This window comes from Fusarium pseudograminearum, chromosome 4, assembly GCF_000303195.2.
Source record: "Fusarium pseudograminearum CS3096 chromosome 4, whole genome shotgun sequence".
NCBI classification, from domain to species: Eukaryota; Fungi; Ascomycota; class Sordariomycetes; order Hypocreales; family Nectriaceae; genus Fusarium; species Fusarium pseudograminearum.
This window is the reverse complement of record NC_031954.1, coordinates 730,836-752,645: the sequence shown is the minus strand read 5'-3', so window position 1 is coordinate 752,645 and position 21,810 is coordinate 730,836. Positions and strand designations below refer to the sequence as shown.

Below are 21,810 nucleotides of genomic sequence, written 5' to 3'. Positions count from 1 at the left end.
GATGTTTTAGTTGATAGGAGATGCATCAGTTCAGACGGAGGAGGACACCCTGCTGACAGAAGAGCAAATCAGAACTCGGGATCTTTGGCATGACTGCATGGTTTTATAAATCCATGACAAGGAGTACCACTACCTTAACAGAAGAAATGTTCCGGTACGAAAACTGCATCGTGAATGACTGAATTTTTCCTCTCAAAGCCCCCGTATCTCGGTCCGGAGCTCGGATGGCAAGGACCCACTTTGTGCCGTGTCCCGAAAGCCGTTTCGGCGGAGGACCGGACGCGAGCCCGGAAGCTGTCACGGCCTCTAACTATTCAATTGACAACTTGAAGAAGTGGCAATTGAATTGAATTAGAGTATATAAGTTAATTGCAGTGTTGTAAATGTAAATAGTTGTATTCGGCTGGATGCTATATCTGGCAATTCGCTTCGGTTCGGTTGAAGCAATCCCGGTTCGGGACCACATTCTCTTCCATTTAGAACAATATCACAAGCGTATTGAGCCAGTAGTTATGTTAAAAATGTTGTTATTAATTAAACAAGTCGCTCGCTCGACTAGTCAGTAGTAGTAGTACCCTTTCGTGCCTCCCTCTCAGCAACATAGGCTCGCCACTTGGGGTTCCAAATACAAACGGGGATACCCAACAAAAAGATGGCACCAAAGATACCAGCCAAGACACCGAAAGCCCACTTGTAGCCATGTTGTTCGATCATCGGGGTCAACCCATACGTGACTCCAAAGGAGACGATATTCTTTGTACCAACCACAGTGACAATGGCCGGGCCAGGATGCTTGGGTGCCGCTTCAGAGGCGAACGTGGTAGAAATAATAATGACAGCCGTGAAGGAATACTGGAAAATGGTCCAGCCGAGGTACGGCCCCCACCAAGTCGATCCGCCACTAGCAGTGAAGCCGTAGAGAAGAAGCATAGCTACACCGACGACTGCAGGAGGGGCCATGGTGATGAGGTGGTGCTCGGGCTGGTGAATACCGCGGTTTCGACGGGCCATCCACATGACGAATGGGTTGGCGAGGAATGTGCAGTACAACATGGCAATGACCGCTCCAATGGCTCCGCCGACGTTGATCAGACCGATATCCTTGGCTTGCCAGTGGTAGTTCTGCATCAAGACTTGGTTATAAGTCAAAGACATACCAACACCACATCCAAGCGCGATAGATGAAGTAAGAACAGCGTATAAAATACCAGGTGACGAGAACGAAGCAGCCATGTACTTCCAGCTTAGAAGAATGACTCGTATTGGCTGCGAAGATGGCTTGGACCACGGTCGAAGGCGCTGCGCGTATGTCTTGCGATCAGCTTCCTCAATGACCCCGGCACCAGGAGGCGTCAATCCGGATCTTGCCATGTCCTCCAGATACGCTTGGGCTTCTGAATCAGGAATGACCCTTGTGACACCAAACTCATCCGTGACGACAAGCTGGCCATCGAGTGAAGCAGCCGGACGAGTGAACTGAGTCTCAAAACCAAGGAAGATGGCGATGATAAATCCAACGCCCACGGTGATGGTGAAGACCCAGTAGTACCACCGCCATCCAAGGTCGGCGTTGATGTATGAAGACGCCAAGTTGAGAGACGAAGAGAAGGCGTTCTGAAGCATCCAGTACAGGCCAAAGATGAAGGCTCGCTCGTGGAGGAAGGTAACTTCGGTGAGCATGAGGGGTAGAAGAGACTCGGATGCGCCTGTTGCGATACCCTGGATGATACGAGAGGCGAGATGGCCGTTGTAACTGTTCTGTATAGCTGCTGCAATGCTGGACGCGAAGAGAACAACTGTGGAGATGAGAAAGACGGGACGACGACCAAAGGCTAAAGATAGAGGGAGGATGATGTAGTTTCCTAAGTAATGTTAGTCAAGTAGTCTATTTGATGGACTGTCAACGTACCAAGACCAATGAACAGTGTCGGCAAGGTAATAAGAAGAACAACTTGATCCGAGTTGTAGCCTTGTGGGATATACGCCTCGAAGAAGACGTTTAGAATAGCACCCAGTCCACTAGCAACAGAAAGACCCATGATGGAAAACCAACAGCAGCAAAAGACAATGCCATACTTTTCCCATGGTCGAAAGTTGAGGGGGTCATTGGGATCAGAGGATGGAACGGGGATCTTTCGAATCTCGCCCTTTGTGTCGACAATCAGCGCGTTTCCCTCGATATGGCCGTGTCCATCGTGATGGTCTGCTTGGGGCTTTTCAATATGGTCTGTTGAAATGACAGCCTCGAGGTTGGGATAGTCTTTTGTATCTGCCATGATGGACAGCGATACCCTTGACCAGGGTTATCAATTGATGTGAGACGACTGTGAAGGAACAAATAAAGACTCAGGTCGTCGAGACTATTGATCTATATAAGTCGAGGCCTTCCCCACATCGGAGTCTTAGATCCATCTCTCCAAACTACCCCAGGATCTCGGATCGGCGCTCTAGATTCTCTCCACATTCCCGCCCAGGGGGTTCGGTTCGGCAACTGATGCCCCGAACTTTTGGAGTATTGGTTTATATATAATGGAATAAATTTAGTGTGAGTATCTCGAAATGTTAATTGATGTCTAACTGTATCTAACAATGGCCTTGTCTGTTAGTCGTAGCCTCAACTTGACCGTCGCCATGTAATTCATCATGAGCTACACTATGCCACTATCCATGCTAGACCACTTCCAGACATGACAGCTTACCGAACCGAAACACTACAATTCAACTGTTCTCATACAACCCCGCATCGCCATAATGTCTGTCCGTATATGGCTTACCGAGGGAATAACTCATAGAGGACCAACCACCTTTGCCCAGACCTCAAACAATACCAGAACCGACATGAACGTTGCAAGAGCCTCGATGACAACTCGACTCAGAGGCCAATCTTCACCTTTCGCGTCGATACGCCCAACCATAGGCAGCCCTGTAACAAAGAAAGCCATATATCCCAAAGACCCAACCGTCATCATTCGATCTGTCTTCTCATAGTAAAACCAATCCGAAAGAAGGGGACTCGCCATGAAGAACGTTTCTCCAAGCGCAACGCCATAAGAAAGGGCTACTACCACAACAACCCTACCAAAATGGCCGGGTTGTAAGACCTGAACAACTGCTTTCTCTGCGACCATGAGAACTGTATAGTATGTCATAAAGTACGCGTGTGTAAGAGGGTACAAAAACACAGGAACTTGACCACCAGTTCTTCCAACGACGGCAGAGCTAAAGTTCCACTTGCAAGGAAACTTGTATCTCATTCCCATGAGATCAAAGAAGTAGTGCGATGTGAAATATGTTCCCAAGCATACAATCACCGCTACCCAGACGTTCAGCTTGAACCAGTACCTGCGATACCATGGACGGCCAATCTTTTTCGATAAAAGCGCTGGGAATAGTACAGGTGGCGTGGCAACTGCTATTGAGAAGAGGAGGTAATCAATGTCGTTCCAATGGTGCATTATACCGCTCAGCATGGCGAATGCTACTGCGACTATCCAGAAAGGGCTCAGGAAGAGGTTCAGTCGTTGTGTCCATCGTTTCTCGGCTTCAATGCTCTGGGCTGTGGCTTTGTAGATACTCGGCGTTGACGAGGTTGCCATTTTGACACTTGCATGTAGATGCTTATGTCTAAGATGTTTAGAGAAGAAATTGAACAACGAAGGAGTCAGGATGTCCGTGGCTATATAGCCGGTTAATACCAGCCCTTGTTCTTGTCCGCCAAGAATTGGAGCGTCAGCTTACAGAACAACAGAAATTTACTTGACTATTTCCCCTCATCTATCCAATTTCATATTACGGACGCCGTGCAAGGGTCTATTTGTGGTCTTTATTGTAGTACTCAGACGTAAAAATATGCACAATTGTTCTAGATGTCAACGTACAGGATGTGAGCCATCAAGCTGAACTTTGCTGAGCCACAACGAAAGCAGATCCAATAACTAAACAAATCCATGCCACTCTTAAGCAAATCCGTGCCACTCTTAAACAATTCATTGGGTTTTCCTCGCAAAGCAGAGTCCCACGTGTACCAAAGTAAGCAAACATATCGTGATAGCTTAGAAGCACTTCAATAACCAACAACTGATCTCCCAGAAACAAGCCCATTGAGAGAGACATCTTGGTTATCAGATTCGTCCTTGTCCTCTTTCGAGAGAAGCAATCTTCTGCCTAGCCTCAGATAAGTCCTTTAAAGTCTCAGACCAACCCTGTGTGGCCTCGATTAGGTTCTTCTGCGCGTTATTACAGCCCTGCTTAACGTCGGACAGCTCCTTTGTGAGCTCGACGTTCGTATTGCGCAAAGACTCCAACTCGACTTGAGAGTTCCCCTTCTCACTTTCGAGAGAATCAATCTCGTCGTGCGCCTTGGACAGCTGGTCTCGTGCCTGAGTCAGGTTTTCAAGCCGAATGCGCGCCTCCTCTCTTAATTGGTCTTTAACTGTATCCCTTTCCTCGCGGACACGTTCGAGTTGACCATTGAGAAGTTCGTTTTCTGTACGCAGCTGGCTGTCGTTGGAACTGCGAGTACTGCTCAGGCTCTCTGACTCGAGAGCTTCAACTCTTTTTAGTAACTCAGCGTTACGAAGTCTATCTTGATCAAAGCGCGAGGCGAGTTCTACATATCCTCGTTCGAGACGACAGATTCGATCGTCCATTGCATTTCGCTCTTGTTCACCCGGCAGAGACTGGCTCAACCTGGCGTCTGGACCTTTTCGATCTTTGTTCTGCTTTTTCCTCGAAAAAATGACTCGAAAGACGTACTCTACGTTTCGCGAAAGGTATTCCTTCAACTGACCAGGTTCTGGGAATTCAACTTTGTCGTTCCCTAGCTCTGACTTGAAAGCTGCCCATATGCGCGCTGTAGTGGTCATCCAAGACTTTTCAACCCAAGGATAATTGTCAAGGGCTCTCTCGATAGCTCTCAGGTCCTCAATCAGGACAGGGAATGCAAACAGTCCATGGCATTGGGTGTAACTCTCAAGATCATGGCCATCTTCCTTCTTGACATGGTCGGAAATGGTGAGTAGAAAGGCCGGGAAGTCTTGAGCAATCTCAGTGTCGCCTATTGCCTTTGCCAACATATCGGAAATGGTTTCGGGCCCATCTCTCGACTGATCGAGCATATGCCTGAGTGTCTCAATAGCCTGATACCCTCTTGCATGGTGCTCTTTCTCGGGCCAAACACCTCGGTGACCTATTCGGCACTTGACCGCAAACTGCAAGGCGAGTCGAAACATACCAAACTCATGACCCCATACTGGGTGGATGATTAGAGATGTCAGAAACTTGCTGAAATCTGAACCAAACACCACTTTGTCGGATATGGAGGTGCCGGTGCCATATTGTAGTAGATTTTGCGGGGCAAGCATGCAGTTTGGTGGCATGTGTAGCACTCGCACGGAGGTCTTCCACAAGGTCTTGAAGTCTTGGGACGCGGCGGCAAACTCGTCAAAGGTGTCGATGCTCTCCCACTCGGCTGACTCTACAAAGAGCTGCATAGCTTCCGCTTCATTATCCTGAGATAACTCGTGGGAAATCCCGAACCCAGGCATAATGTCCAAATCAATCTGCTCAGGTGGTGGGCGCGCTTGAAGAAGTTCTTTCGCAATTTTGAGTGCGACCTCATCACGAGTTGCTGCAATTTGTGTGGTTTGCTGTCTCTTGCTGGTTGGATTAGGTCCGGTTGAACGAGGACGCTTCGGCCGTGAACTCATTGTATCCGGCCCTCGTGGAAGAGAATAAAGTGATAGTTTTTGATGAGGTTTCGTGAGGTTTCGTGAGGTTTCGTTTGGAGGTATTGTGGTAAGGAGGAGAGATGGCAGCTGTACAAAAGAAATTAACAAACCTCCTTAGGCCACCAGAAAATTCCGACGGCTGCCACCAGACGACAGTGAATCATTAGGATTAGGCATCAGTACAGGTTATTTATTTCTCTCTAAATCTCAGAGACTGCCTCAAACTTCTTCCCTTTACAACATCAATCGACAAAATGGCAGACCGCTACGACGTGATGTTAGGGCTCCAATTCTCTCCACTGGTTGCGTCTGAAGGTGGTGAAATCGCGTTTGGCATTCATCATGCATTAGAAGCAAACGGCACAAAGATTGTATTTCGGGATTGGGAAATGATACCAGCCTGTATTATATCTCGGTGGATGGCGGAACATGTACCAGAATGCCAAAGCCTGGCAGATGTTTTGGTTTCCAATGGCATTGAACTGGATATTAAGAATGAGGATGAATGGGCTGAGGACGTTAGTGACCAGTGGGCGACAAGTATTCTTCAGTACTTCTCTACCTAGTAGATAATCAAGAATTTTAACAACAAGACGTTTTTTGTTACAGTGCTGCAGCTGATGCTAAACTAGCGCATGGTCAAGAACAATAGGATACATCCAAAGAGGCTATCACCGGGACATAGAGTAGTACTGTCCAAATTCTCATGCCAATATTGCTCGAATCATGGGCAAAGGAGACGAGGCTGGAACGTCTAATTTGTAATATCCAGCCACTGCCTTTCAATGTATCGACTTTGATTGAGATAAGGGCAGGGAAAAGGATTTCTTCTTGATAGTTAGATGTTAGAGTTAATTGGCCAGAATTAATCTTGGTTTTTGCTTCACTGTTTATTCTTAGTGAACGACATGGTTGCGTATAAAATATGATCGAGTTTCGCTGGCATCATGACTACCCTACGTCACCAAGCACAAAGCCAGTCGCCATTACTTACAAACAACCTCTTCCTATGGCATTAGGATATAGCATCAATTTCGACATAGATTTCGAATAAGACGATATAATGAGGTCATTAAAATTTGTAGTTCAAGTTTATTTTGATCCCAACCTTGTAGGCCTGTCGTGGAGTAGACAGTGGATCAAGTTTTTCCCGCTTGGAGTATCCATACCTCGAACATCAACTCAAAACACCACGTTGCGACATCGACACCTTTACTTGCCTACTCAGACTCAACTGAACTCGCCTCTCAAAATAAACTGAGCCCGGTCTCCAATTACAATGGACGCCGCAGCCCCAAAGAGACCAGCCCAGGTGGCTTTCCGCATTCATCCCCTCTACCGCATCTTCTTCCTCGTCCTTGAGCCCATCTCTGCTCTCGTTGGCGCCTTCTTCACTCACTTCCGCCAAGGAACTTACCTCACTCTTCTCAATGCGGCTTCTGCACCTAACGCAGCTCAAGCGGTGCCAAAGGCTACATCGGTTGCCATGTCGCAGCTTGCCAATATGTACTTCTTCTTCGCGCTCAATGAGGCGCTCGTGCTGCGGTCTACGCCAGACCTGAGAGTCTGGAGGGTTGTGCTGTTTGTACTTCTTGTGGCGGACGTGGGACACTTGTTCTCCATGAGCGAGCTGGGCACGAGGATTTACTGGGATGTCAAGTCATGGAATGCGAGCGACTGGGGAAATGTCCCTTGGGTTTATGCTGGTATGACTCTGAGGGTTTGCTTCTTGATGGGTTTCGGATTGGGAGAATCGAGGGTTTTGAAGAGGAAAGTTTAGGGGTTTCGTCGGTGTTGGGGATAGCGAAGTTCGGTGTTTGGTAGCGAGGTTTCTCGGGTTGGATACCGAATTTTGGTGCAAGAGTTGGAGATTATAAAAGAGAAAGACTTGGGATTACTTGACTAGACCTGTATGAGGCAGGATATGATGAGTCTAGAACACATGATGCTTGCTATAAAGAGATGCCCCCATCAGGACATTTACCGTTTCTAGGCGAGAAGTATCCCAAATAAGCAGATTTGGATGCACCGCAGTAGTTCTCATGATCAATTCCTATGCAATCCCCCACGATATCTTGATCCACCAGTTTCTGACCATGATGGACCACAATTGTTTAATGTCCAATCAAGTCGTGGCATCGGCTGTCGGATATCGCGTGTCGCTTCTAGTTAGATGGAGCTTCAACCGAAACCCCCAAACAAACCCCCAAAAGTGGTCGCGGCCGAATCAGAACCAACTGCAGTTACCTACCTACCTATTCTTAATCATGATGGAGGGAGGAAGGAGGAAAGGAAGAAAGGAAGAAAGGAGGGGTTGACCAGGTTCTTTCATATCGCTCTTGCCCCTCATTGCAACGCCCATGAGGGGTGAGCTTCCCATCCAGTGGGGGTTCCTCCTTCCCAGGTTACGTATGAAGAAGAGAAACCACGAGGTTTATAAATCGTCATGATGCCCCAATCGTGCCATTGACTCTTACCTCGTCTGTTTCCCTCTTCTTTCCTCTCCATATACCCTCATCTTATATACACCTATACATCATGTCTGTCCCCGACAAGTTCCAGGGCTTCCAGTCCCCCAGCGCCGAGCACTGGACCGACTTCCAGAAGAACTCATTCGAGCCTCGTCCCTTTGGTGAATACGATGTCGACATCAAGGTCGAGTGCTGCGGTGTTTGCGCCAGTGATCGCCACACCATCAGCGGAGACTGGGGTGCCTGCCCCTACCCTCTTGCTGTCGGCCACGAGGTTGTCGGCAAGGTCCTCCGTGTAGGCGACAAGGTCACTCTCGCCAAGGTTGGAGACCGTGTTGGCGCCGGTGCCCAGGTTTGGTCCTGCTTGGATTGCCGTCAGTGCAAGAATGACAACGAGACCTACTGCAAGGATCAAATTGACGCCTATGGCGCTGATTACCTTGACACTGGATTCAAGACCCAGGGTGGTTACTCTTCCCACAGCCGAGTGCATGAGTACTGGTAAGTACCCTCGACTGTTTCTCAGAGTCCAATGTCTAACCTGTTTCCCAGGGTCTACCCCATCCCCGAGGCTCTGTCAAGCACCCAAGCTGCTCCCATGCTCTGCGCCGGTATCACCGTATACAGCCCTCTGAAGCGTCTCGGCGCCGGTCCTGGAAAGAAGGTCGGTATCGTCGGTATCGGTGGTCTCGGCCACTACGGTGTCATCTTCGCCAAGGCTCTGGGTGCCGAAGTCTGGGCCATCTCCCGCTCGCGAGCCAAGGAGGAGGATGCCCGCAAGATGGGCGCCGACGGTTTCCTGGCCACGGGTGAGAAGAACTGGACCGAGGGCCACAAGATGACCTTTGACATCATCATCAACACCGCCACCTCTTTCGACGGCTTCGCTCTCAGCGAGTACCTCAGTCTTCTCGATATCCACGGCCACTGGAACTCGGTCGGTCTGCCTGGTGGCGACGGAATCGAGATCCGCAACCAGGACTTTATTACCAACGGTTGCTACATCGGCACGTCTCACTTGGGAAGCCGACGTGAGATGCTCGAGATGCTTCAGCTCGCTGCTGACAAGGGTCTCAAGTCATGGATTGAGGAGATCCCCATCTCCACTAAGGGTCTTCAGCAGGCCATGCAGGCTTTGGAGAAGAGCTCTGTTCGTTACCGATCTTGCATGACAAACTACGATGAGGCCTTTGGTGCTTGAGCAGATGTTATTTATAAAAGGGGAATTTTTGCCGAGAGCGAGTTTATGAATTTATGAGAGATAATAGTGGAGGTGAAAGACACCTTGATAAGACACCTTGATGGGTTGCAATGACGAATATCTACCAAGTTGATCTATAAGACTGTCTCTCAATGAATTGACGAATTAAATTGAAGCATGCAATGGGTGACTTTTATCCAATGGGTGCGTCTGGGTCTATGGCGGTGGCACTTGAAGTTTGCATACAAAACTAATTGTGTTTTGTAAGCCATGAATCTTTCCCAGCTTCGTGATGGGTATTGTCAAGTTTATTAGCGTTGATTCATTTTGAGGCCTGCAAAGTGTTCCACTGACGAGATGTACATACATAGTAGCAGACAAGGCCTATCCCCGTCCATCCCTGTCAAAGCTAGTCCAAATACACAACCCCAGGAACCTCTAACCTACCCTCAGGGTATTAGAAAAATTGACCGCTGGAAGCATAAGAGACGAAATTAGTAGATCAGCTTATGCTACTTAGACTATGCCCTTTAGGCTATTTATTTTTGTAACCTAAGACTTAGGAGGTCAACTTTTCTGATACCAAGTAGCCCACCTCCACGTTTTCCCAGCCATTCCTAATTCTGTCTCGCCGATGCCAAGTCAGAACCGCCCTCCGGCTATCTCCAACGGAGAACGGCGGAGTATCGTCAGTGACTCAACGGGGATCATGTAGCTGGATGGGTTGGTGTAAGCGACATATTACCTGTAACAGACTGTTGCACGTTTTTAGCAGTGCTTTTGAGACTCACCGTGGATAGGAGAAAAATGTGATTAGCAATCGGTGATGGTAAGAGTCATTGCTGTGGGCTCAAAGATTGTTTAAGATGAAGCTCTTCGCTCTTTGTTTCGGGGTGAGATTTGGTGATACCCTCAGTTACACATTCTACAAAGACAACTATAAACCAATTGTGCCAAAAGTTCTATCTTATTTACAATCTTACTTGTATTTTGCTTGACATTAATTGTTTGCTCACCATCATGTAAGTTACACTCATCAAAGCTAGAGCTTCAAGACTAACAACTAACTAGGGGACAATCACCAGCATCCTCAACTCAAACACCATCGAGATCACAAAGCTTAAGCCCTAGGAGCCCATCATCAACCATGCGTCTCACCACACGCTTCAGCCGCTCCTTCAGCAGAGCAGAGATCACCTCAGTTGGTATCTCGCCTTCTACTTCTGCAGCATTCGCCATCTACACCGCAGCGCAGACTGCCCAATCCTGGATCGACGTCTTTGATCTCAAGAACGGCAACGGTTACTCCAAGACGAGTGGATCTAGAGCTGTCTTTTCGCCAAAGGGCTCTCGCTTGGCGACTGTTCGAGACTGGACTGTTCAACTCACAGGCGGCGTTGACTTTCACCACTCAACCACTGTTCTCCTGCGGGACTATGTGAGTGGCAAGACTGCCTGCGAACTCAAGGAGGCAAAGGGTGAGCCTATTGCCTGGAGCCGCGATGGAAGACTTGTCGCGGTCGGAGAAGCAAAGGATCGTGTTGGAGTCTACGACGTCAAGAATGGAACTCGGGTGGGAATGGTTCTGAGCCACATCGATGCAATCACCCACGCTGCTTTCCTCCCTGACTCTAGCCTCGTCACCATCTCGCGCGACGGGACTCTGAGAATCACCAACACGACGACTTACAAGACGATTCGCCGTCTCGAAATGGACGGTTCCAACAACCCCCGAGCTCTAGCCGTCAGTCCTGATGGCCGACGCATCGTTTCAGTCTGGGGAACAAATGTCCACATCTGGGTACCTTCAGCAAACGATGTGACATCCTACAACCTCAACGCAGTCCGAAGCTACGAGGGATGGCCGCTGGCTATCTCGCCCGACTGCCGATACATGCTTTGCAGAACCGAGGATGGCTTCGACATTATGGATGTCGCAACAGGCTCGGTCGTGTACGAGGAGACTACGGATGTAATGGTAATGTCTGGGGCTTTTGCAGAGGATGGGAGGGCTTTGGTCCTTGGGAGAATGGATGGGGTTGTAGAGGTTCGAGATGTTTTGGATGCGAGGTCTTGAAAAGTTGTGATACCCGTTGGATATACAGATTGTGAATTATTATGATAGATGGAAAGGAGGCGTTTGCTATTTTACCAAGTTGCTAGGTACGATGAGTTATTCAACACCATTAATACATTAAAGAGCATATGCCAGGCTCTCAACAGCAATCATAATTTCATGCCCATATTGACACTCTTACTTTGGAAATGCCATGAGGGTTCTCCTGTCCCGGCGTAGAGGTGATCAAACATATTGGGAGCAGAATAAGGAGTTATCCCTCCCATGCCGGGGCAGAGATCTCCCTCCTGAGGTAGGAGAACATCTCGGCGGCTATAGGCAAGGATATAAGAGGGAGTAAAGTTAAGAAGATCACATAGGAGATCATGAAAGAATATATTAGGAGCAGAATGAGAAGGCTCACCTATTTCGAGGTGGAGGCAAGGAGGTTCTCCTATTCTAAGACAGAGTCAAAGAGGTTCTCCCATACTGGGGCAGAGGTAGGAGAATATCTTAGCAGCTGTAGGCAAGGATGTGATCGCTGGCGTCTCACCCACCCAGAGTGCACCATATATCTCTTGTGATTTAACAACCACTTATGTTTGTAACTACGCAAAAGCGCCAGTACAGAGTATAAGAAAGTACTACGAGACAATAAGTCTCTGTACTATTTGCCTAATTGTCCCTACTTTTGGGCTATCAGGTGGGTAGCAAAGAAATAGGGACTTAAAGAAGTCTAGATACAATAATTATACCACTCTTAAGTTATATAAGCATTAAGCGTGATCTGATATTTATATTAATTACTAAGTAAGTTTCGGTTTTATATTGCCCACCTGGCTATCAAGTCGAAACAGCCGGCAGCCAGCTGTCAAGTGAATTATAGGCTGCACCTTAGGTAGGTAGAGTCATTCGAATTTACTAACAAGAGAATATTTCCACGCAACTTGGTAAAATCTCTTCAACAACAAGCCAACGCACACACACACACACACACACAATGGCATCCGGTGAGAATATCAAAGAGGCCCCTGAGGCCACCCAAGTTGTCCTGCAAGCTAACAACGCTCAAGCTCAAGGTTATTCAGGCCGTGGAACATACGGAGGAATCATGAAAGCCTCCAAAAAGAACCAGAGAATCCTTCCAAAATGACACACTGAGGGTGGATGGACGGTTGTTGTGAGCAACAACCCCGAAGACTTGGCTGCCGCGGTCGAAAAGATGAAAAGGGAGACAGGGTGCGACATGGTATACAGTAACTCGTACCCGGCGTATCAGGGTATACCACGACAGACCGAGTAATGATAAATTTAAAGTCATTCAAAATTTGACTTTGACTTGCCCTCATACGACAAACAAATAAATCGCCGTTCCTTTGTTGCCAGCTAGGTAGCCGCTAGGCCAGTCACGTACGCATCATTGTTGGAAAACTGAGTTATCGTGAGAAGAACTTTATCGTATACTCAGTTTGATAGACTCTTTCTCTGTGGATTCCAGCCCACACATTCAGTGTAGAGTTCACTAATTACTGTGTCGACAACTAGGCAGCTGCACCATCATCAATATACTGAGTTATTACAAAGGCATATTTTACTTAAAGTTGTACCAACCACCAAATGCTGAGTTGTTGAGAGACCGTGGGTTTGGGCTTAAAAAAAAAAGAAGAAAAAAAGACATGTATAAATAACCGACGATTCTGCTGTTTCTAAACACCTACTCGAGTACCTTTACATGCTACTGTGCAGACATTTTCATCAATCATCAATTGACAGCACCAGCAATTCACCGTTCAACACATCGATCAACATGCCTGGATTTAGATTTGACAGCCCGGACCGCAGCTTCTGGCCGCCTCCCTGTCAAGCTACTGCCCCCAATACCCCTACCCCTAGTCGTGAGCAATTTGCTCGACTGGCGGCCATGCCCTCTCAGAGTCCGTTTCCTGATCAAGTAATGAATCAGGATGAAACAGACATTTCTAACCCTCCAACCTACCCTCCAACCTACCCTCCATTGGACTTGGGAAATCTTGAACAGTTGGTTAATCTGGATGTCATGCAACAAATCAAGTCTCAAGACGAAGCGCTGACTGAGGCTCGTCGCAACGCCGAAAATCAGGCAAACATTCAGGCCGGCAGGATCAAGGCTCTCGAAGCTCTGAATAAGGATCTCAACTCCAGGATCGAGACAGCAGAGATGGAGATAGATGCCAAAAACACATCTGTCATGAGAGCCAAGAGCGAGGCTCGAAAGCACAGCGACAAGACAGAGGAGTTACAGGCCAAGCTTTCTGACTCGGAGATGAGGAAGCAATTCCTGAGAGGAAGACTGATCCAATCCGAGAAGGAGATGAAGGCTAGAGACGCCAGAGCCGAGGAGCTGGTCAGCATGAACCGAGAGATGACTCTAGATATAGAGAGGAAGCAGCAGGATTGGGCAATTCTGGAGAGTAGCTTGCGGCAGCAGCTTGAAGATGCCCGCAAAGCCACGCTGGTGAAACACCAGAAACTTGTCCAAGATGCAGAGAAGAAGTTCCAAGCATCCCAAGAAGCTCGAGCCGATTGTGCAGACGCCCTCTTTCAGGCCCGCGGAGAGATCGACAAGCTCCGGATGGACTTGAGCACTGCGAGAGAAGAAGCCAGAAACGAACTCGAAGCAGCAGAGGAGGACATTGAATCGGTCACGACTCAGTTGTTGATGTGCGAGGACGAGCTTAAAAAGGTCAAAAGGGAGATCAAGTCCGTTATGCAAACGGATTCAGCTCATGATCTGGAGACCATGCAGTGTTGGGAAAAGGTATTTGGCCCAGGGAGCCCGGGTGAGTTTTGGGATCCGAAAGTTTGATGATCCCCCCGAGCTCAACTGGCCAACAAAGGGGCAGAGAGAACTTCAAACTGGTGGACGACAGGGTTGCCAGGAGGGATTTGGATTAAGAAGAGTAATAAAATGATTAATGAATTACTCTGCCTTTAGGAAAGAAGAGTGATGTACCCGGGGAAGTCATCGCATTTGCACATGGAAAGTTCAGAGCCATCCTTCAGTATGTATTACCACTCTACGATATATTCACGACATAAAGCCCAGTCTACGTTCACAGAAAGATGGGGTGTGGTTTCAGTTTCATTCAGCAAACCAATCCCATCTTCAATTTAACTCGTGACCAAATGATTCTAGAACAAGTCGCGTGCTGAACCTGGCACTCTTGACTTATCGTTGCTCAGCCTATCGTATCCTTCAATCAAGAGCTATACCTGTATTTTATCATTACTCAATCTCCAGTACTATCCTCTCCTTGTCTGCTGCATCTCGGCGAGGTGACTCAACACCGACCCTGGACCCCACTCTGCACTTACACCCACCAAACCACACTAAACCAAACCTGGTTCCCTCCTCTCGACCTGTACCACAAAGAAACAGAGTCATCAGTCCTTCCTTTATATACCAAAACTAAATAGACAGTCATCAGCGAAGTAGCTAAACAACTCAACTGCTTAAGAGCCCATCACCTGCTTATCCTCGGATAGGCGCCTTCGCTTTTTGGACGTCGCAAGTTCGAAGCCCGTTTATACACTGACTAATATGTTTTTTTTCTTTCTATTATCTTGTTTCTCTGTATTCTTTTTACTATTTTATTACATCGTATCAATCAAGTAGGAACATTATTAACTAAAATATTCGATGTTGAGCAAAGTAATCTTGATCTCATTCGTTGCGCTTGTTGGCACGCATCTCTCCCATGTCATCTGTCGTCTGACCGTCAACCAACAACCAGCAACCAACAGCATCTCCCAGTAAGCACAGCCCAATCTGACACCCCTTATATACCAAATTATCCAACACTCCTTTCAGCGAAGTAGCTAAAAACTACTTGCACAACGCAACTGCATAAACGGTTATAGCTCTCTCGGGAGCCTTCGCTTTTTGCAAATACCCATGTTCGAATGTTGATGTAAATGATAGAGCATGTCTCTCTGATACCTGTGTTGCTTTTTTTATCACATTTATCTTTTAAATTAGATAAATACCGAGTCTAAAAAGCTGCAAAACTACCATCTTGGCTCCCTTTGTCCATTCCTCTCCGGTCCTTGTGCTGTATGGATGCTGTACAGCCCAGACACTAAGCCCATGTCTTTACCCAGATCCACCACCAGGCAACATAGCCACCCCATCTCAACGCCGATCACCCGTTCCACTTGGATTTAACATGATTCTATATAGAATCATCTAATTACACACCTTCTAGCGAAGTAGCGATGTATTAAAGTCATTTGGCAGAGTGGTAAGCCCGCTTATCACTCCGCCATCCTGCCAACTATGGCAGGAGTTCTTCGCTTTTGCCGGATCGTCGGTTCGATCACTGCCTTTTGTTTTTGTCGTTTTTTTGAACCATTCCTTCGCACACCATGTCACCGATTGTATGCGACTGTTGTCCAATCTCTAGTCCTTCGTGTACCAGCAGCGCTGCATCACCAACGATGCCGGTGCACATATGAAGAGGCAAAGGGCCTGGAGCACCACGCTTAAAAAAAAGCCCAAAGCATACGCGCTCAGCGCAACAGAACGACTTGCACACTGCGAATACATGGCAAACTCTAACCAGGGCTCAAATATGTGTTACTTCATTAATTAATGTAACTTTTTTACATCACACATCAATCACATAAAACACTTAGTAGCAATTTGTTTCATTCAGCTACCTATTCAAAGCAAAGAAGTAGTCCAATCCGAGTGCCTGATCGTTGAACTATCCGAAAACTCCGGTTCCATCACGGAACAAAAACCCTAGACCAAAACGAAAAGAAACAGACTCAAAACTGTCTGTGAATCATTGAGCAGCCGTCGCTCGGGTATTTCGCATGATTTACGCATAAGGCGGAATCGCGTAAGGCGGCGCCTCCTCAACATCCTACGAAGAGAAGCGGGCAATGGCCGCGCAAAAGTTGTTGCGGTTGTCCTTGTCCAGGGCAACAGGCTTGCCTTCGACGTTGACCATGCTGACACTGGCCTTGGTGCTGATACCGTAAAGGTGCACCTTGGAGCTCTCGATGCTGATCATGTTGTCTTGACAGTTGTTCTCGCCGACACAGACCTGATCGTAATTGTCAAAGAAACTGTAAAGACCACCACCAAAGATGAAGATATCCTTGGAGCCGACAGCGCGGACACCCCAAGTGCGGGCGCATCGTTTGGAGTTGCCAGTGCAAGTGGCCTTGAAGTCAGGGTCGTGGTACTTGGCATTGACAGTGAAGGGGACAGTGGCATCAGGGTTGCCCTGCATGTAGGCGGTCTCGGTCTGGATGAGCGACATGTAGACATTGGCGGCATCTTGGAGGTGGTAGTTGTAGAGGACACTGTGCTCGGAAGCGGTACCCCACAGCCAGGCACCCTTGGTGCTCTCAATCAGGACACCACGGCCGTTGTAGAGGTTGATCTGAGAGTGGTCAGAACGGTCGAGCTCGTGGTCGGCAACCCAGAACCAGGTGTTCTCGAGGTAGCAGCTTGAATCCTTGGTCATGTGGAACAGCATGAAAGCACCCATGCACTCGGGCTTGGGTTCGGTCTTGACGTTGGGAGTCTTCTTGCAGGTGTCGGACTGGAGTTGAGTACCAGCAGAGCCGCCGAGGCGGAAGTGGACGTCAAAGAGACCGGCAGAACCAGGAGTCTCACCAGCAACGTTAAACTCCATAAGAATGGCACCGGGCTGGGGTCCGAGGGTCTCGAACATGAGGTCCTGGATCTCGACGTTGCCGACATCGCCAGACTCGCCGACTTGCCAGACAGGCTTGGGGTTGGCTTGGTCCTTGAAGTTCTTGTCGCCACCGGCCATGATGAGGGGCCAGATCTCGCCGACAATCTTGATGTTCTTGGGAACCTTGACAGTGTCGGTCATGACGTAGGCGCCGTGGTCAAAGTAGACAATCTGTCCCTCCTGGACGCCATCAAAGACAGCCTGGATGGCAGCAGTATCGTCGGTCTTACCATCACCCTTGGCACCCTTGGACTTGACGGAAACAAAGCTGGAGGCGGGAACACCGTTGTACTGAGGCTTGCTCTTGGTGACGATATTGCCGTTGCTATCGAGGATAGCCTTGGGCTTCTCAATAGGAGTCTGTGTGGCCTGGACAGCCTCGCCGTTGCCACCAGTGTAGGCGCGACCTTGAACCCAGGAAGCAATCTTGGTGTTGCCAGCGAGAATGGTAGCACTGGTACCACCGTTCTTAACAGCGACAGGAACGGAAGACATGTCGACGTTGTCAATGATGAGGGTACCGTTGGTACCAGGCTGGGCAGGGTCGTAGTTGGAGAGAATGCCAACCTGAGTGTTGGCGATCTTGCTGTCGGTAAGGAGGATGGAGCCAACGTTCTGAACGCCTCCGCCAGCGGTCATGTCAATAGCGACCTTGGAGCCGGAGATGTCGAGGCCGTTGAGGGTCCACAGCCAGTTCCAGTTCATGTAAACAGCAGTCTGGCAGTTGCGGAAGGTCATGTTGCGGCTGGTGAACTGCTGGCTGCCGAAGAAACCACCATATCTACCACCGATGAAGGTGAGATCGGTCATGAAGCCACCGGAGCCGTTGTCGATGAAGATACCCTGCTGCTTGTTGTCCTCGCTAGGGTCCTCGATCATCTGGAAGACAATGTTCTGAAGAGAGGTGGCTTGAGCAACCTGCCAGTGGATACCGGTGCCGGAGCTCTTGGGCATACCAGTGAGGTCGATCTTGAAGTTGCGAACCTGGCGGAAGAAGTTGTTCTGGTTGGTGTGCCAGTTGGAACCGTCGTTGTTGTAGGGATCGACGTCGATGACAGCCATACCCTCAAAGTTGGCAGTGGGCTTGAGGACGGGGAGATTGTTGACATCACCAATCATGTGAGTGTAGTAGTAAGGCAGGATAGGCTTGGAGACGACATAGGTACCGGGAGGGAAGTAAACAAGAGCGGGAGTGACGGTGGTAGAGTCACAGCCCTTGCCGCAACGACTGCCATCAGAGAATGCGGCGTTGATGGCCGCGGTGTCATCGGAGCTTCCATCACCCTTGGCACCGTAGTCCTTGACGTTGCGGAAAATCTTGTAATTAGCGGAATTGCCGTAGGCAACGGCACCTTGACGCTTGATGGAGGACATCCACCAGGATCCAGCAGCGGCGGGAGCAACAGGAGCGCTGTACTCAGGAGCCGCCGGAACACTGTACTCAGGAGTAACAGGAGCGCTGTATTCAGGAGTCGCCGGAACAGGAATCGCGGCCTGGGGAGCAGCTGAAGCCGGGAGAGTAAAGAGGCGCATGGCCAAAATGGAGGCGGTGACAATAGTCGAGAGCCCCATGATTACGATGAAGAACCAGCTGGATCGTTGCTTTTGGGGTGTCGAGTAGTATCGCTCTCGAAAGAGTGGTGTTGATATTCCAGCAGAATGCTGTGGGAGTTACTGATCAGCTTTTTGTTCACCAGATCAATTTTTTGTGAAGAAGTAAAGTTTGCGATAGAAAAGGGAAAAGTTTGTGCAAGAGAAAGTGTTATCAAGCTTCGTGTGAAGCTATCAACGTTTCGGGGAGCGGGCGTATTGTTGGGATGAATGTTGGTGAGAACAATAGATCGCACAACGAAAAAAGAAAGAGTTGAACGGATGAAAAGAATGAATGAACGAAAAAGTAAACAAAGAACAATAGCAACGGTATGACGTGAATGAATGTGGATGTTGCCGCGCGGTGCGTGAAGTGAAGCTGGGCTGCCAGCTGTTGACGGCCGTTGACAGTTGAAGTCGGAACAACATTGAGTGGTGGGAGGGGCTTCTTCTTGAATCCCGCGGCCACTGGCCCTGTCGCACTTGCTCAAAGCGGTACTCGAGATGAAAGGGCTTGCAAAATGTTTCGATCCCCCTGTTCTGGTTGCATATGGAGGCTTGTCACAACTGAAACTTACCACGAAACAAGGTCAGAGGAAAAAAGTCTTGAACCTGAACCAGTGTATGGCAAAAAAGGACAGGATACTCAAAGGGAGAGGCACTCTTATAAATTGGTGTAAATTGCACAGACTGAACAAGAAGCAAAAAAAGAGAGAGGGTGGTGATCAAAGTAATGACGCTGTTCCAGACATGCAAGAAAAAGAGAGAGACAGGGAGAAACACGCGAGGCGCGTGTTCACACTATAAAGAGTGTCGTGATGGTGGGTGGTGTGGTGGTTTGATGTGCAGAGCAAAGGAAATGAGAGACAAGTGCAGGTTTAGACCTTATATGTGACTCGAACTAATGGATAGTCGATCATGCTGTAGAGTCTTGCTTGACTGGGCTCACCTTGTCATTGCTTTTAGTCTGGCCTCTGCCATGGGCAGGGATCTCATCGTAGTAGCTCTCGACGGATGGCATCCGCCGTCTCTGCGCCGGCGAGCCAGCCATTTCGGTGGAGTTGTTCATGGTGTTGTCCGTCAAGGGGTCTGAGGAGATGGCTATTGGCTATCGGGGCATCAGGTACTGTTTCAAAGACGGCCGGTAGTGGTCCAAGCGAGCGGATGGGAGAATTCGATTGCTATGATTCGAGGATAGAAGGATGAAACAAATATATTCGGAGCTATACAAGAATGAACGGTGATGTTTATGCCTGTTGGTGATATAGACGGCTGCTTAGGTACAACGAATGGTGAAGGTGAAGAGATGGACGAGATGGACGAGATGAAGCGAGGCAGACAGAAAGGGAAAGGAGAGAGACAGAGAACCAAGCATAATTGAGGTGCCTTCCCAATGTAACCCCCAGCCTATGGATGACGCCAAAAAAGGAAAGTACGATAGAACCTGAAGCGAGTCTAGCGGGCTGTGTCTTTAGATGACTCTCCACTGGTCCCTGGGCTAAACTAGCGGGTGGCTTTTCATGGTCAATGGTTAAATTTCTAAAAGCGGCAGAGAACAAAAGCTCCGTCACAACCATCATGAGGCTCGTCCAGCAGACCCAGGATCGATCAGTTGGGGATACCAGATAGAGAAGCTGTCGGGTGCCTTGCATCGGGGATCAGCACTACCCATGTGGCATCCATCTTGCCCGCCGACCAACACATCAATTGCCAGAGTTCGAACAAAGCTTATGCTTAATCTCCACCATCAAATTCCTCCAGAACCCTTTTTTCCTTGCTGTCAAAGCAAAAACTACATTCCTTTCGCACCAAAGCATTACGCCCCGTCCGTTAATTTGCATTAGCGACGTTGTTTCTTCTCCGCCACCGCTTAGAATCCCGCTCTTGTGTCTCAGCCCGTCCAACCGCGCGCGACTATCATCCGATAAGCGCCCGACTGGTTCTAATTAAGGGACAGATTTACAGTAGGGATATTGCCTTGAAGAGCTACAGTTGATGATGAATGCTCCGTAGTGGCGGTTATCGAAGCCATTCAGAGTTGATGCCAGGGATAGGCAAACAAGTTTCAATCCGGAAGAAAAAGCTATTATAGTCTATAGTTGATTCATGCTATAGGTTTATTTTTCCTGATTTTTCGCTCATCTATACTCGGACGAAAGAGATCATGTCAGCCAACAATCTCCCCTCGAGGTCCCCTGTTTCAAAACACCATCTCCACTTCCCGCTGCACCACCAAACGGCATTCCACCAAAGCATGGAATAAACATGTCTTTGCCGCCCGACGACATGCACTCTGCATCATTTTGGCTCTGATGATCCTGGTTATAGTGGTATTGAGAGGCCGACATGTGGGCATAATGATGGTATAAATTATGGTGTTGACTCAACTTGAGGATATACTCCGAGACAGACATTTAATCCAGATCAGGTGAATAGAAGAAACGTCTGAATCAGGAAACCTGTTAATTCAGGGTGGTCATTTATGCGATCCTGCACTGCACCTTCTGTTTCTGAATCTCTTCAGTATTTGTTCCCTCACATGATCGACATCTACTATTCATCACACGCTTCGTGTTTCACTCCGCATCCCACATCCCGCATTTCGATATTGATGTGCATTCCCGTCATCTCCCTCGGTTTCACCAATCTATGCCTGCAACTACTTTAAACATTATCTTCCATCTTGTGGAACGGCATGGGAAAGCATCAACAAGCATTATTTTGTTTAAAGCTGTACTAACCACCAAATAAAAGTAAAACATCACCAAAGCATCAGAATTCCAGTATGTAAAAAGTCAATTTATCAATCATTAAAACTCCAGACTCATTCAAATGTGATCAAATCGCTATTAGTCAACGCTGTTGGCAATCACCCCGTTGGGGTAATCAATCGCTAGATCTCAAATGTGCTCCGTGAGGTTGCACACATGCATGCACCATGTCTCCAACATGCCACCAATGCTATAAGCTGCCATGAAAAAACAGTCTAATCAAGTAGGCCCCCCATGTCGTT

General features: G+C 48.4%; 8 protein-coding genes across 8 annotated transcripts, besides 2 other annotated features; 4 read left to right on the top strand and 4 right to left on the bottom strand.

The window, feature by feature from the left end:
- Positions 1–555: 555 nt before the first annotated feature.
- FPSE_01628 (uncharacterized protein) lies at positions 556–2,276 on the bottom strand (the record flags this gene model as incomplete). The annotated part of the gene is made up of 2 exons (XM_009254748.1): positions 556–1,862; positions 1,910–2,276. The coding sequence occupies 2 exons, from the start codon at positions 2,274–2,276 to the stop codon at positions 556–558; spliced, it is 1,674 nt and encodes a 557-aa protein (XP_009253023.1).
- A 510-nt stretch (positions 2,277–2,786) lies between these two features.
- On the bottom strand, positions 2,787–3,596 carry FPSE_01629 (uncharacterized protein; the record flags this gene model as incomplete). The annotated part of the gene is made up of 1 exon (XM_009254749.1): positions 2,787–3,596. One exon carries the CDS (start codon positions 3,594–3,596, stop codon positions 2,787–2,789), a length of 810 nt encoding a protein of 269 aa, XP_009253024.1.
- Positions 3,597–4,121: 525 nt separating this feature from the next.
- On the bottom strand, positions 4,122–5,708 carry FPSE_01630 (uncharacterized protein; the record flags this gene model as incomplete). The annotated part of the gene is made up of 1 exon (XM_009254750.1): positions 4,122–5,708. One exon carries the CDS (start codon positions 5,706–5,708, stop codon positions 4,122–4,124), a length of 1,587 nt encoding a protein of 528 aa, XP_009253025.1.
- A 1,300-nt stretch (positions 5,709–7,008) lies between these two features.
- On the top strand, positions 7,009–7,509 carry FPSE_01631 (uncharacterized protein; the record flags this gene model as incomplete). Its single annotated transcript, XM_009254751.1, has 1 exon — positions 7,009–7,509. One exon carries the CDS (start codon positions 7,009–7,011, stop codon positions 7,507–7,509), a length of 501 nt encoding a protein of 166 aa, XP_009253026.1.
- Positions 7,510–8,003: 494 nt separating this feature from the next.
- Positions 8,004–8,042: a repeat region.
- Positions 8,043–8,267: 225 nt separating this feature from the next.
- On the top strand, positions 8,268–9,401 carry FPSE_01632 (uncharacterized protein; the record flags this gene model as incomplete). The annotated part of the gene is made up of 2 exons (XM_009254752.1): positions 8,268–8,701; positions 8,753–9,401. The coding sequence occupies 2 exons, from the start codon at positions 8,268–8,270 to the stop codon at positions 9,399–9,401; spliced, it is 1,083 nt and encodes a 360-aa protein (XP_009253027.1).
- A 1,147-nt stretch (positions 9,402–10,548) lies between these two features.
- Positions 10,549–11,478, top strand: FPSE_01633 (uncharacterized protein; the record flags this gene model as incomplete). Its single annotated transcript, XM_009254753.1, has 1 exon — positions 10,549–11,478. The coding sequence occupies one exon, from the start codon at positions 10,549–10,551 to the stop codon at positions 11,476–11,478; it is 930 nt and encodes a 309-aa protein (XP_009253028.1).
- Positions 11,479–12,432: 954 nt separating this feature from the next.
- Positions 12,433–12,457: a microsatellite.
- Positions 12,458–13,264: 807 nt separating this feature from the next.
- FPSE_01634 (uncharacterized protein) lies at positions 13,265–14,302 on the top strand (the record flags this gene model as incomplete). The annotated part of the gene is made up of 1 exon (XM_009254754.1): positions 13,265–14,302. The coding sequence occupies one exon, from the start codon at positions 13,265–13,267 to the stop codon at positions 14,300–14,302; it is 1,038 nt and encodes a 345-aa protein (XP_009253029.1).
- Positions 14,303–16,364: 2,062 nt separating this feature from the next.
- Positions 16,365–18,779, bottom strand: FPSE_01635 (uncharacterized protein; the record flags this gene model as incomplete). Its single annotated transcript, XM_009254755.1, has 1 exon — positions 16,365–18,779. The coding sequence occupies one exon, from the start codon at positions 18,777–18,779 to the stop codon at positions 16,365–16,367; it is 2,415 nt and encodes an 804-aa protein (XP_009253030.1).
- Between the last annotated feature and the right edge of the window lie 3,031 nt (positions 18,780–21,810).